General features: G+C 36.4%; 1 protein-coding gene across 10 annotated transcripts in view; it reads left to right on the top strand.

Annotated features, from left to right (window-relative positions):
- The window catches only part of dmd (dystrophin), a 728,160-nt gene that overhangs the window by 334,888 nt on the left and 377,914 nt on the right, over nucleotides 1-15,358 (top strand). For all 10 annotated transcript variants that reach the window (XM_041259003.1, XM_041259005.1, XM_041259010.1 and 7 more), the window contains 6 exons: nucleotides 2,350-2,523; nucleotides 3,813-3,968; nucleotides 6,196-6,366; nucleotides 11,311-11,490; nucleotides 12,507-12,629; nucleotides 13,134-13,304. In XM_041259003.1, the coding sequence (XP_041114937.1) occupies nucleotides 2,350-2,523; nucleotides 3,813-3,968; nucleotides 6,196-6,366; nucleotides 11,311-11,490; nucleotides 12,507-12,629; nucleotides 13,134-13,304 (975 nt within the window). The remainder of the gene's footprint in view (nucleotides 1-2,349; nucleotides 2,524-3,812; nucleotides 3,969-6,195; nucleotides 6,367-11,310; nucleotides 11,491-12,506; nucleotides 12,630-13,133; nucleotides 13,305-15,358) is intronic.

The following is a 15,358-nucleotide window of genomic DNA, read 5'->3' as shown; positions in this document are numbered from 1 at the left end:
CCAAGTAGCTGGTGCAATTGAGTGAGTTTGTATTCCCAGTAGATCAAGGCTACAGGACAGCTGACATAACAAAGGTTTTGTGCTTTTACTGATAGAAAAACCTGATATTCAGCATCTTATTGCTCTATTAACTTAGCTGCAGTTCACACTTGTATCGGTATTGGTACAAACAGTAGTTTGCTTTGGTGTAGAATGTACCGGTACAAAAACCCTTTCTGTCCTAACTCACTTTTCAATACTGGTACAGTACTGATACAGTTGCGATACACCTGGCCAAAACTGAAATATCTTGCTTGCATAAGTATTCAACCCCCACACGTTAATATTTGGTAGAGCCACCTTTTGCTGCAATAACAGCTTTAAGTCTTTTGGGGTAAGTATGTACCAGCTTTGCAGACAGTGTCGGAGTGATTTTGGCCCATTCTTCTTGGCAGAATTGCTCCAGGTTGTTCAGGTTGGTTGGACGACGCTTGTGAACCACAATTTTCAAATAGTGCCACAGATTCTCAATGGGATTGAGATCAGGACTTTGACTGGGCCACTGTAGGACATTCACCTTTTTGTTCTTGAGCCACTCCAATGTTGCTTTGGGATCATTGTCCTGCTGAAAGGTGAATTTCCTCCCAAGCTCCAGTTTTTTAGCGGACTGAAACAGATTCTCTTGCAGTATTTTCCTCTATTTTGCTCCATCCATTCTTCCTTCAATTGTAACAAGATGCCCAGTCCCTGCTGATGAGAAGCATCCCCACTGATGCTGCCACCACCATACTTCACTGTAGGGATGGTGTGTCTTGAGGCATGGGCAGTGTTAGGTTTGCGTCACACAGCACTTCGAGTTTTGGCCAAAAAGCTCTATCTTGGTATCATCTGACCACATAACCTTTTCCCACATCGCAGCTGGGTCACTCTCATGCTTTCTTTCAAACTCCAGACATGCTTTCAGATGGTACTTTTTGAGTAACAGCTTCTTTCTTGCCACACTCCCATACAGGCCAGTGTTATGGAGAGCTCTTGATATGGTTGACTGGTGCACCATTACTCCACTCCCAGCCACTGAACTCTGTAGCTCCTTCAAAGTGATTGTTGGCCTCTCTGTGGCTTCTCTCACAAGTCTCCTTCTTGTTTGAGCACTGAGTTTTGAGGGACAGCCTTTTCTTGGCAGTGCCTGGGTGGTGTGATGCAGCTTCCACTTCCTGATTATTGATCCAACTGTGCTCACTGGGATATCCAAACACTTGGATATTATTTTGTACCCTTTCCCTAATCTGTGCATTTGTATTACTTTATCTCTAACTTCTGTAGAATGCTCTTTGGTCTTAATTTTCCTTCAGATTCACAGCCTTATCAATGATCCTTCAACAGTGGGGTTTTTATCCAGAAAATGTGACAGCAACTTTAATGGTTCACAGGTGGAGGCCAATGGTAAGGTAATTGTGTCCTCGTTAGGGCAATTTCTTTCATCGGTGCAAACTGGGAGCTTCCACAGCACAGGGGTTGAATACTTATGCAAGCAAGATATTTCAGTTTTTAATTTTTCTTAAAAATATTTCCCAACATAAAACCAATGTCACCTTACAATAATTGATTCTGAGTTTCAATGTTTAAAAATAAAATATCAAACAGAACGAAATTTCAATGTACCATTTGTAATTCAGTTATATGAGAGAATTGGTCAGGGGTCTGAATACTTTTGCAAGGCACTGCACTGTATATATATATATATATATATATATACACATATATACTATATATATATATATATATATATATATATATATATATATATATATATATATATATATATGTGTGTTATGTGTGTGTTGGAGTGATATCACGACTGGTAAACGTCCCAACTGTGTGTTACAGCGGGAATGACAGCACACACACACACATATATATATATATATATATATATATATATATATATATATATATATATATATATATATATATATATATATATATATATACATGCACACACACACACACACACACACACCTCACTGTAGAGCTAGACCATTTTGAAGAATACTATTCAAATTTAAATCAATGTTTGGTATTTGAAATGAATGCAAATGATATATGCAGATATGTTAAGGAAAGAAAAGAAACCTGACCTTTCAGTAACTGAGATTTATGAGAGTCTTTCATAGAACAGGTGTTTTGTTACCCAGACACACAATGTACAACATTATTAAAAACCATTCTGTTTTGCCTTTGAAATTGATTCTTTTGAAAAATGGTGCATTAGCTCATACTTTATTACGTCATGTATATGATGATTGGTCTAAGTGGTGCTGCTGGTAACTGGAAAGTGCTAGTGATGTTTTGAACACAATTTTTTTGCAGAAAAAGCTACAGGAAGTCTCCATGAAGTTCCGCTTGTTCCAGAAGCCAGTGAACTTTGAGCAACGCCTGTTGGATTGTAAGAGGACTCTGGATGATGTGAAGGCCCAGTTGCCAATGTTGGAGATGAAAAGTGTAGAGCAGGATGTTCTGCAGTCACAGCTGGATCAATGCATGGTATGAAAGGAGTCATTGGCAAAAGATGCAGCCCACAGTTAAAATGATTAAAAGAAACTGAAAAATTGAAAGAATAAATCTCACTTGGAATTGTTATTTAGAATGCATTTGATATTGAAACATCTTTAGCAACATTTAACTGAAACGTACTGCTCTTAAAACCTTTTCTGCACCATTGCAACATACCAGTATATAAACTGCATTCAGTCAACTTATTTTATGGTACCAATAAAGAATTACGATAGGGTACACTTGAGAATATTAGTCAATATGTATAGGCTTTCTGGATGCATGAAACTATGTTATTTATCTTTGTCTTTCAGTATTTGGAAACTATACTTGCACTGTTTTAAAAATTGTTGATATGTCCCATAAACTGTAAGTCTGTAGAATGTCAATCTCCCTCTTTCTTTGTTCTTCTGCTTTGGGAACACAAAATTAATTTTAAAGCTTTATTCTGATGTTTCAAGGTGCAGAAGCTGTGTACATTCCAGCTTTTTAAGTTTAAGTTTATGTGTATTTGATGCAATTTGTTTGTAATGAGAAAGTATTTCCTAATTGATTAATCTAATTAGTAAGTGACTATGTATGAAAAAACAATCTGGCAGTGGTATAATACGCTGGACATAAACTGTCCAGGTTTTTAGTTGCAACTGGGTCCTAAACTAAATATGTATGTTTACATTTCAGAATAATTAGCATAGTGTCTTTGGAAATCAGTATTTCCTTGTATGTGCTTTATGAATTTACTTAAAATAATGCCATTCTTAGAACCTGGTTAGAACGCAAAGCTGGCCTTGTTACACCCCCTTTAGATAATTCGAGTTTATCATTACCGTAAAACGTATTGTTTATAATTGGTTTTAAAATATATGATAAATATGTCAAACTAAAATGTGTATTTATTCTGTGGAAACCAGTTAGTAAAAGCAGTGAGGCAAATTACTGTAAAACAATTTGCTTTCATGTTGTTTGCATGCAATAAATCCTTAAGTGGCAGGTAATTTTGACAAACTAATGAAAACCAAACACCTAAAATGAAATTAACTACACTCATAAAAATAATTAGTATCCTACATCACACTTAGTTTGACATATTTTGAAGCACGTGCAAAGACACATTTTCTGAGAGGAATAAAACAAGTCAGAAACAAACAAACTGGCATATTTTAAGAACATATCATTTTCTTTGCACACTGTGACTTGAGCTTCCCACCTTCCTAGTACCGGTACTTAAAAATATTGTTTGGTAAGTTTACACAGTCTTCTATATTCTGTTTTTTTACCAGAAATTTTACAAAAGTTTGAGTGAGGTGAAGTTGGAAGTTGAGACAGTCATAAAGACTGGACGGCAGATTGTTCAGAAGCAGCAGACTGAAAACCCCAAAGAGCTGGATGAGAGACTCACAGCTTTGAAAGTGCAGTACAATGAAATGGGTTCCCAGGTAAGTGAATTTTCAATCATGATCATTATTATGATGACAATGATGATGATGCTGATGAATAGCAGTAGTAGTAGTACTAGTAGTAGTAGTAGTCGTAGTTTTCCATTTTATCCTATTCATTTTGCTACAAGAGTATACCAGCATGCTGTGAATTCATGAGCTTTTGGTTTGCACTTCCTCCCACACTGCTGTCAGTCCAACGTATATCAAATGCTGCCAGATCTTAATTTATTCTGATCTATTTCTGTCTCTCACACTGACTGAGCAACCATTGTTAATATTCTGGGATCCATGGTTTAGACAGCAAAATGCACAGCATTTTTGTACTTTGCGCACTTCGAGCTGGAAGCAGTTCTCTGACACTGCACAGTAATTTGTGCTGTAAATTATATGAGCAAAAGGGGAGATAACTAATGGGGACAGCAGAACAGCCACAGCTAATCAGTACTATAAGTGAAGAGAGACTTTGAAGTGACCCTTGATTGTGCTTTCCAATGAAGAATTCTAGTCCCAGAGTTGCATTGCTAAGGCACGCTTGACTCTATAAATTGCATTATGGAGATGCCTGAATTTAATAAACGCTGGCACTGGAATTGAATGATGCTGGATTTATGCTTTATTACAAATTCTCAGACAACAGAAGAATAAATGTGTCTTTATTTTTACTTACACAACGTGGCATTTATTTATTTATTTTTAATAATGCTGTTGATATCTTCTATATAGAAGGGACAGTGGCGTGCTACTAAACTTGTTGCCTATAAAAAAAGTACATCATTAAAATGCCCACATAATGAGAATACACATTAACAGGATAAAGTAAAACACAATAAAATCCTCTGGTATTCTTGAGGACTCTTTAAAGGGTGTCTCTCTGAATACAGAATCATCTCTGCCAGCGCATATCACACCTTTAAAACCTTGTAAAGAATACTGGCATAGATTGGTTGAATGTAGTAGGTGCACCTTTTCAGGAGTGGTTCTGTGACGTCAGTTGGGGGATCAGGGGATTGAACAGCTGTGACTGTTTACAACAGATGGGTGCTTTTTTTTTTTTTTAAATAAATCAAATAAAATACAAATTATGACTTGCTGATCTGATACTACATCCTTAATTTTAGATGGATTATACTTCCACTGGAACAGAAAAAAAGCCTCTCGTTGCAAAATCTTCTTCATGAAACATTCAAAAGTTTCCAGTGAAATTTCCAGCATGATGATGTTTTACAAATGTTATATCCAAATGCAACTACTGTACTACAGTCCATATTGTTTTCTTTGCTGAGAAATCATCAGCTATAATTGTTGACCGCACAATATGCTAGTCAAATACATACCAATACCATTAAATAAAGCCATGTTGAGTTATAAATGTTGCAATGCTAATAAATCAATACGATATTCATCTGTGCACATTGTGAAAAGAACTTGGAATCGTAGCTCTCAATGATCACATTATGTTGTCCTTGTCACAGTATCTTGTAACACAAGTCTGCTGCAGGTGGCAGTATTGCTTGACAATTAGCTATTTGTAGACACCTGAAAACGTAAAATCCTAGTCTGTTTTGTGAAATCGGTTGAGAAACCACACTTTTGTTTAGCAAAATTGTACATTTTAAATTATGTTACTAGGCACTGCTTTTAGTTTTACGAATGCTGTGTGTGTGTGTGTGTGTGTGAATAATTTATAGTTACTTCTTTTTCTAGAGCCATTTGCAAATGTTTCTCTCTGTTTGTTAGTAGTAAATCTATTATTCCTAGAAGTTGCTTTAAAAAAAAAAAAAAAGTACAATAATGATGCTTTGTAGTGGCCCATTAAGGTTTATTTTATTTTATTTTTATTTTTTTACAAATTCCAAAAGGTTTGATGGTATGAGCTGAATGGTGTAAAACACAAGGCCTATTATCAGTAGATCTAAAACAAACACAGAACAATCATGCACACCTTGAAGTATGTTATTCATCAGTTCTTGCTATATATAGTGTAGACTGAAAGCCGATATATAGATAGGTGGAGTATGTCAAGAGAAAGAAAAAAATGGAAATTATTGTGGCGGACACCAGCTTTAAGCAGGGAACCTTTCCATTACAGAATCAGCTACTGTAAAACACTAGTAGCACTAAAATAATAAGAGAATATTTCCCAGTTCAGTGTAGGACTATTGTAACTTGCCAGAAGCACACCATACAACATGCTGGTAAGCAGTGTCCATTTTTTTTTGTGCAGGTGACAGAAGGGAAGCAAGATCTGGAGAAGTGTTTGAAATTGTCCCGGAAGCTGAGGAAAGAGGTGAATGCCCTGACCGAATGGCTGGCGGCGACGGATACAGAGCTGACAAAGCGGTCTGCAGTGGAGGGGATGCCCACTAATTTGGATGCTGAGGTTGCATGGGGAAAGGTACGAGAGCCTTTTTAAATGTGGTAGGCTAGCAGGTAGTAAATCAAGAAAAGTTTTGCCTGCAGTGCATTGTAAACCAACAGTGTGTTCTTCAATGAATACAAACTTCAAATTGACATAGAAAATCAAATCAGTTCAGTTAAGGAATCTGTCATCTCATCCCCACCTCGGGAGTGCTCATTGGGTGTCTTTGTAGGAGACTGAGCTGGCATTTATAAGAAGAATACAAGTGTTTCTTTTTTTTTTTTTTAAATCAATGAAAAGTTCAATAAAACAGAAGTGCCTTGAGCTAGTCAACTGCATTTGAGTACAAAAACAAAAACACCACCAACAGCAGCAAAAACATTTTCCATGGACCTTCAAATGAATGAAGCAAGCCCCATACTGATTTACTGAATGATGTAAAGAATTACATCTAAATTAAATATTACCTTTATTTTGTATTGAAAAGGTCTTCCCCTTTATCAGTCTGCTGTGAGGTGTTTTCCTGCAGTACCACAGTGAGAGGTATTTGTGAATGCGAGGCTAATGGTTGGTTTTTGACTTTTAAACCAGGCCTTCGTGGTGAAACTCCATTGCTGCTCAACATTTTCTCCTACTCTGTCCCACACAATCTATAACATGCTTCAGTCTCTCTATAGCTCTGATTCATTGTGTGATCTTGTTCTGAGTTGTGGTGGAAATGTCAGATTGTTTTAAGAGACTGAAGTGAGAATTCACTGTGCTTCATATTCACTTGGACTGTAACCTGCCAGTCACCAGCCCTGCTTTCAGTTTGTAATTAAAGAGCATTTTGGCTGCCACACACCAACAATATGAGATTTATTGTTTCGAAATGACCATGCACACCAGAGGCGATACTGATGCAATGTCCAGAGACACATTTTTTTTTTTTTTTTTTTTTTAATATTTTTCCCATTCATTTAATGACAATCATTGCAAAAACAAGTACGTGTCATTTAAATGGCCACCTTTTCTATTTTATGTTGAGTTTATTTTTAAATTGTATTTTTATAATTCATTTTTAGATTATTTCTTTCTTGGTAGAACATGTGCTTGAACTTACTGCTACAACATTTTATCTATTGGTGTCTCCATTCACTAACATAGTTAATGTATTTTATATTAGCTTACACTTCTTTCACACTGGCGTGCTGTACCCCAGTCGAAACCTACCCTGGACAAGAACCGGTGTCATGGGGGTCGGCTACATGATTTGTTACTGCTTTTGATAAAGCAGGGTTGACCTGGGTGACAGACGCAAGTACACAATGCGTGTATCAATGCCCTGGAAGCAGCTTGTTATGGACACGTCCATCAAAGCTTCTCTAGATTGTACCGTTGGCCCAAATGTTTATTAGATCAAATGCTTCTTCATTGCTGCTGCAGTCTGGGGGAGGGGGGCAAGTATGGGTCCACAGTAAACCGGGTGTAAATAACTCTCTTCGTTGTACCTTCTTTTCTAAAGGCTAGAATAACCATTTTATCCCTTGAGTGATATGTATTTGCACACATATCTTCAAATGCATCGTTAAAAGCATACATTTTTAAGAGTCGCCAATTATGTTTTGTATTTTCGCCCGACCCCCAATTTGGTTATGTCCAATCGTTGCGTTTTACTGAATTGTAGAATCTCAGTACAGATCATACCAATTTTAGTATTATATTGCGGTTTATTGTAAAGGCTGGTATTGCTTTGAGGCGAATACCACGGAAATGCACAGAACAACAGGTTTTAAATTTTACAGAAGGTCCTGATATCCTGTAACAAAATCGGACCACATTTGAGAAAATTATCTGGACTAAAAAGAAATGGATGGTTCGCACAGGACTAAAGTTCACCGATGTCTGTAAAAATTCTGAATCCACCTGTTTGTATGGTGATTTTTAGTCCTGTGCGAAAAATCGAAATGCTATTTGAAAACTTAGAAAGCCACAATACACTGTAAAATGAATTCACACACAGTAGGTTTCCCAGATGAAGACAGTCTGGTTGTTCTGGAAGCCATAACACGCTGTAACTAATACAAACAGTAGCACTTTAGTTTGAAGTTATTCATTTAGTCACAGAGCCACTGGAGAAAATAATGATCCATGTAATTTTTCTCTTCTTTTGGCTGACAAATAATTTAATTAAAAAGTCACACTTTACCCCCTGCTATCCACCTGCTATCCTAGTATTATCTTTATCTTTCACAGTGTATGTATCTTATACTGAAGATAGTTAGCTTTATTGTACTACTAAAAAAAAAAAACTGTTATATGCTATTTACCACTGTATGTATACAGGGATGTCAGGAAAAGACATATAGATCAATACAAAAAGTATCATTATGGCCTCTGTTAGAAAATGTCAATGTGTGTAGCAGACACTGCAACTAAGTTATTTTGCTGGCATTTGACATCTGCTATCTTCTTGCTTGTCATGTTAATGGCTCTGTTTCATTTCAGCTTAATGTAGGTCACGCACTGTACTGTATATTACAATTATGGCATTATTATCGGTCAGCATCATGTTTATGTAAATTATTTTTTTTAATTGCATCAGCATAAATGTATCTGTTTATAAGAAAAACATCGTTTTCATGTTCTATATTGTTTACCCTAAATCTCAATTTGAGCTGCAAAGCAGCCTGTACTTTCTTTAAGTTTTGTCGGCTGTATCAGTTGCCACAAAAGAGTAATTGTGTGAAGCTTGTAAAGTTTATTCCAGTCTTAAACAAGATTTTGCCCCTGATATTGACAAGCCACATGCAATTGTTTTGTGATGTTTGCGATTCACACAGCTAAAACAAGATTAGTGTTATTTTCTTCTTTCATATGAACACTAAACACAAGGACAATCTCAACCAAGCTGGTGTGCATGCTCAGCTATCTTTACATGTTTTTACATTGTAAGGCTTTTCTAGTCATCCACCTAGAGATGCGACAAGACACTAGCGAGGGATGAATGGCCTGTCCTTCAGTAAAAAAATAAATAAATAAAAATATTTTGAGCATGTAATGTTAAAAGACATTGGGACATTAGATTATAACGCTTGAGCTGTATTAAATGTGAACAAAATTCAAAGACATTGGGACATTAGATTATAACGCTTGAGCTGTATTAAATGTGAACAGAATTCAAAGACACTGGGACATTAGATTATTAAGCTTGAGCTGTATTAAATATGAACAGAATTCAAAGACATTGGGACATTAGATTATAACGCTTGAGCTGTATTAAATATGAACAGAATTCAAAGATTCAGCTGTGCCCACATTTCTAATAAATAACATGCTGCATAGAAATTGCAGTTTTGCATCTGTGCTGCAGAGCGTAAGCAGATATTTAGCCTCACAATATGAGAATTAAGGCAGTTGTGTCACTAGACAGCTATTGTAGTTTCCTGAAGTACTGTATCAAGGGAAGGTGATTGGCCAAATCCAATCTTTTCTGCTCTAAAGTTCACACATTTCTATTAAGAAATAAATGTGTCTGGCACCACTTGAATGCCTATCATGTAATATGTAGGTTACCATCCTTAACATTCTGGCTTTTACTTAAAGACTATGTGAGAGAATTAATTAGTATCATTAAAAAAAGGGGGGCTACCTCCAAATAACGTTTTGTTCTTTTTAAATACATAATTTTACCATGGTTAGAGTGGTCAGTTAATGAAACTTAAGTTTCACGTACCATTCTGAAACTCTGCATTCCTCCAAATCTAGTTTTTACCTTTTATTTTGTGTTCACATTAAAGCAGTTGCCTGGGGTTGCTGGGGTAAGTTTAAGTCTTGTTTCCATAGAGACTAATGGACAGGCTGCCTAGTATATTTCTAGTGACCCAACTTAAAAACCTCTAGTACATGACATTTTTCATGTACTTTGCTCCAATTTAAATAACATTTTCAAATGGAATTGTTCATTTAGAAATAGAGGCTAACAGTGTTGCAGGGTTTTTTGTGTGTTTTTTTTGTGAAAAAAGTTTCATAAGATTTGTCAAAAAAAGCATGTTTTAGTTTGGATTTTGAAGGTCAAAACTCCAGCTTGGTCACTCTTCCAAATATTAAAGCATACTGTTCTAACGATAGTATTTCCCATTAGATAAATGTAGTAATTTCTGGTATGTACTTTGCTAAAGGGACCTAGGGACTAGAAAACAGTTATAATGTAACTGAATTATGTAAGCTATGGGCACACATATTTGTATGCTAGTTTAAGGCCATTATGCAACTATGTTGTTGTTGTTGTTGTTTTACATTTGTTCTAAATAAATAAATGCAAAGTTTAATAGAATCATTTTACTGCATGCAGATCCATTTAAAACGCTTGCTGTAGGTATTTGCATTATGTGGTTTTATCTGGCTTTGAGCAAGCCGTCATTTTCTAATGCTTGTTTATATATATACTGTGGTTATTATATATATATATATATATATATATATATATATATATATATATATATATATATATATATATATATATATATATATATATTCTCTGCCTTTGCTGAATGCTTATGAACAGAATTTCCAATTTAGTTCTGTTAACATTTTTTATAGGTTCAGAAAAAAAACTGGAGATAATGATCTAATTGTTTAAAGGGGGGATAATCAATGTCTTAAAATCAAATATCTATCTCTTATTAGCACAAGTAATATCATGACTGATCCCCGTTCTTTTGCTATAGAAAAGTTGCTGCTGCTTCCCTTCCTGTAGTTCAAACTCATTCCAGTAGTCCAGCTGCAGTCTGATCATGTCAGACCTACAACTAAGGCACCATGATGCAACACTTTGCCTATATATGAATTGGAAATATTTGCATATCTTATATTAGTGTAACAGTTAATTAAATACAGAGCTAAGGTCACAATAACAGGAAAGCCATGTTCCATATGTAACATCAGTATGTATCTTGTGATGTCAGTTGTTCTCTAAACTATTTTTGCCACCCCCTCTAGGCTATACAGAAAGAGACTGAGAAGCACCATCAGCAGTTGAAGAATATCTCTGATCTGGCTGAAGCTGTGAAAGCTACACTTCATGGCAAGGAGAACCTAGTAGAAGACAAAGTCAGCCTCCTGAACTGTAATTGGATAGCAGTGACCTCGAGGGCTGAGGAGTGGCTAAACCTGTTGTTGGTAAGGACAGCTATACAGCATGCACATTTAGAAACCTTGTAGATGCCATTGAACATAATTGTATGTCAATGTACTGTACAGTACATTTCAAGAGAAAATGTAATTTTGCAATAGAACAGGCAGAGTTATTTAAACAGCGAGACAGCAAAGGCAATCACTGAAGCATTCGCGTTCAATGTCACGTTAACTTTTGTGGCATTTTAAGAGTAGCTGTTGGGGTTTTGTGGGCTAGTTACCCTACAGGGTGAAAAGATAATAATAATGATAATAAGCTGAAAATAACAATGGGTTGCAGCCCAGGCAATAAACACTTTATCCGCCCCACAATACACGGTCACCAGTCCTGGGTGTGTGCAATAGTGCTCGTGGTGGGTGATAACACGTTATTTTCAGTGAATGTAGTGCAGTATTGATCCAGTTTTGTGCTGGCCCAAGGCGACAGCTCCGGATACCTGCTTAGCCGTCTACTGATACACAAACACAGACAGTTACTTAAACAGACACGAATAAACAAACAAAACACTCACAAATATTTTTACTACGCTTTCTTGGTGTCTCTCCAAAACCAAGCGAAGGAAAAGATTTACGATTCTCCGTCCCCTTTATGCTATCACGCATGACCCCTTGGTAAACAAGTGCAGCTGTCTCTATTGTTTGCAGCTGCTACGTCGTTTCCCTTCTGGGTCAATACGTTCCTGCAACAGAGTCTCACCTACTTCCAGGCTGACCGACTTCCCGGCCCAGGAAAAGAACTGTCAAGCCAGCCCATCCAAAGACTTCCCCTTTTACTATTTAGCACCCTCACAGGTCAGGAGGGAGATTTACAACCAAAACTCATTGTATTTCTGTTACAACAGTACAACCAGATTAAAAGGATTTATTTTTTATTTGCTGGGAAAAAACAATAGAATTCGGTATGGAAGTTGATAAAGGTCAGTAAAACTTTTTCAGTTGTAGTAAATGGCAGTCCTGTGAACCCATCTGCATTCCTTCATATGCTTCTTTTACTTACACAGGATTATCAGAAGCAGATGGGAATTTTTGATCAGAACATTGCCCAAATCACTGCCTGGATGTACCGCGCTGAGATTCTCCTGGACGAGTCAGAAAAGCAAGACGATAAAGAGGAAGTGTTAAAGGTAAATTCTCTCTCTCTCTCTCTCTCTCTCTCTCTCTCTCTCTCTCTCTCTCTCTCTCTCTCATTTATACAAAACAAAACAAACATCCTTATCGATTTTTAAAACAGTTGAAGTTGACACTGCTTATTAGACCAACATCGAATTTGAAAATGTTCTTGAAAACCTTGTTTATTCATTTTGACTATGATTAACCAATAAAAGATATACATTTCTTTTTCATCTCTGGACCAATATAGCTAATGAGAGTGAAGTGTAATTCGTTCAAATTTACCCACAGTATATTTGCATTTTTAGGCAAGGGTTTTTAAATTGATGGGAGTTTTTGAGATTCTAGAATTAATGCAATGTATGTCATATTGAACAAGACTGTACAACAGGGTCAAACTTTGATAAAAAAATATTTGTGTAGACTAAACTTGCCTTCTAAATGTTGAACACCAGAGTTCCACAGCCAGTAAGAGTACACAACTAACCCTATGACTGTCTCACGTTGATTGGTTCCAGTGTTTGAAGGCTGAGTTGAACGGTATTCGTACGAAGGTGGAGGCAGTGCGTGACCAGGCCCAGGACCTCATTAAGAACCGTGGAGATCATTGCAGAGAAGTCATAGAGCCCACGCTGACAGAGCTTAATCAGCGGTTTGAAGCTTTATCACGCAGGATAAAGACTGGAAAGGTACGAGCTACTGCTTGTCATGCAGATCAGGTGGGAAGTATTGCTCACCTCCGACCTCTTGAATATGAGGTGGCTATGAGGATTTTCTATTCATCACAATTCTTACAATTACACATACAAGCTCTTCATTCTGACCGTGGCTTCATGACTGCACATTCTGGTTACTTGCTCGGTTTTCCAGTGAACCCTTTGCATGGGATACACTGCAGCCTACAGCTGTTGGCAATGCCTTAGAGTAAAATCAAGACTTCCAGTCAGAAATAGATTTTGTACTTTAACAATTTGACTGCCTTAATGTTGTTTGAGAAAAAGGCTTAATTACTGTCTAAACCACAAAATGATTATTGTAAATAAATTTAATTTTTGCACTTTCATTTTGCTAGCTTCATTACTTATTGCAGTGTTGGTACTCTTTTGTTCAAGAAGTTAATGGCACTTCCCCTAATCGGCAAGTCAATATTAGGGTTATATTAAAGGGGTAATTATAGATAAGCTTTGAATGTAACAGAATCAAAAAAATCAATATGCAGTCAACCCTGTATTAAGAGACCACTCAAGGGACAGTCTAATAGTGGCCTCTTAACACAGGTGGTCTCTTAAAAGAGGGCCTATAACTTACAAATTGTCTATTTGTCTCTGACATGCTTTCCTGTAATTATGTATGTCTTACATACACTGTAAAAGCCAGAAGATGTAATATGAACAAAAGGAAGTGTGTAATTTAATAGCATGCATTTAGATAATGCATTTATAAAACAAATTATTTTGTGAAAGTAATGAATGCTTGCCTGTCTCAGGTTACATAATGTTTTAAATCCTTTGCAAATTTCAATGCCTGTGTCTGCCTGTCAGGTACGTGTTGATTCATTGCATCCTGAAACCAACGCCAGCACAAGCAGAAGATCTTTTTCGATTACCGCGCACTGTTTTCTTACTCTTATAAGTATGGCTTGCATTTTTCTGTGTTTATTTTCCTTTTAAAGTCTTAAGCCGCTACGTCCTAATTATGAGAACATTTTGTTAAATTAGCGGGAAAGAACAACACAACACGAAACTGACACATTGGAAGCTGCCTAGTTCCCAGGCAAATGCGAGAATGAAATGCAAGTTAAAGTAGCTCCTGGGGGAAGTGATTAATGTCATTGCTTGCTGTTGCGTTTGAATAATGAAGAAGTTGAAACAGAATCAGCAAGTCAATCAGGGAATCAAGGTCAAAAGAAGAGACTTTGTTTAGTAATTAACAGTTTAATTAAGATATTGATTCAGCTCAAAACACGGTCACATGAACAAAAATAGAAACCTAAAACTTCAAGCCATAGTTCTTTCCATTTCAAAATGCTGTATCTGCATCTTTCTAGTGCCGAATTTTTCAGCAGTTTTTCTGGCAATTACTGTCATTACAAGTTTAATTCTGTCATCTAGGGAGGACCTTTTGTTTCTCCACGTCTTCTCTCTTCCTTTACAAGACAGTGCTGTTGTTTTATTGATTACAGATAAAAAGCCGCTAAAATGGTTTCCGTATTCCTTTGAATTTTGGACGTACCATTTAAAAACATATTTTTCTTATAACAATAGCCCTGTGTAAGGGTGCTTAGTACAGGTTTGAGTCCATTGCTGGGTAAGAGAATTGTGGTCGCTGGTTGTGTTAGACAGGTGGTCGCTTAATACAGTTAAATAAAAGCACAAATATCATTGGGAGGAATTTTAAGTGGTCACTTAGACCAGGTGGTCTTTAAATAAAGGTGGTCGCATGAGCAGGTTTGACTGTAGTTACATTGCTTGATGGTATTTGAGACACTACAGTGGGGAAGGAAAAAAAAAACTTAAAAATCCATTTAAATAAGGTATTATTGGTTTAGTAAAACATAAATAATAAACTGAGATAATCTGTATTCTCCAGTAAAAATATGGATTTTTAATGTCAGTTTGATTAAATACAGTGTCTTGTTTCAACAGGCTTGAAAAATCAATCTTCATCATAGTTGGGTTATTAGTAGACATATTGATCCTCAGATTAACAAGTTCCTGAAGCATTGCGTTTATCTGTCTACCTG

Source organism: Polyodon spathula, chromosome 9 (genome assembly GCF_017654505.1).
Source record: "Polyodon spathula isolate WHYD16114869_AA chromosome 9, ASM1765450v1, whole genome shotgun sequence".
NCBI lineage: Eukaryota > Metazoa > Chordata > Actinopteri > Acipenseriformes > Polyodontidae > Polyodon > Polyodon spathula.
This window is presented reverse-complemented; position numbering and strand designations above follow the sequence as displayed.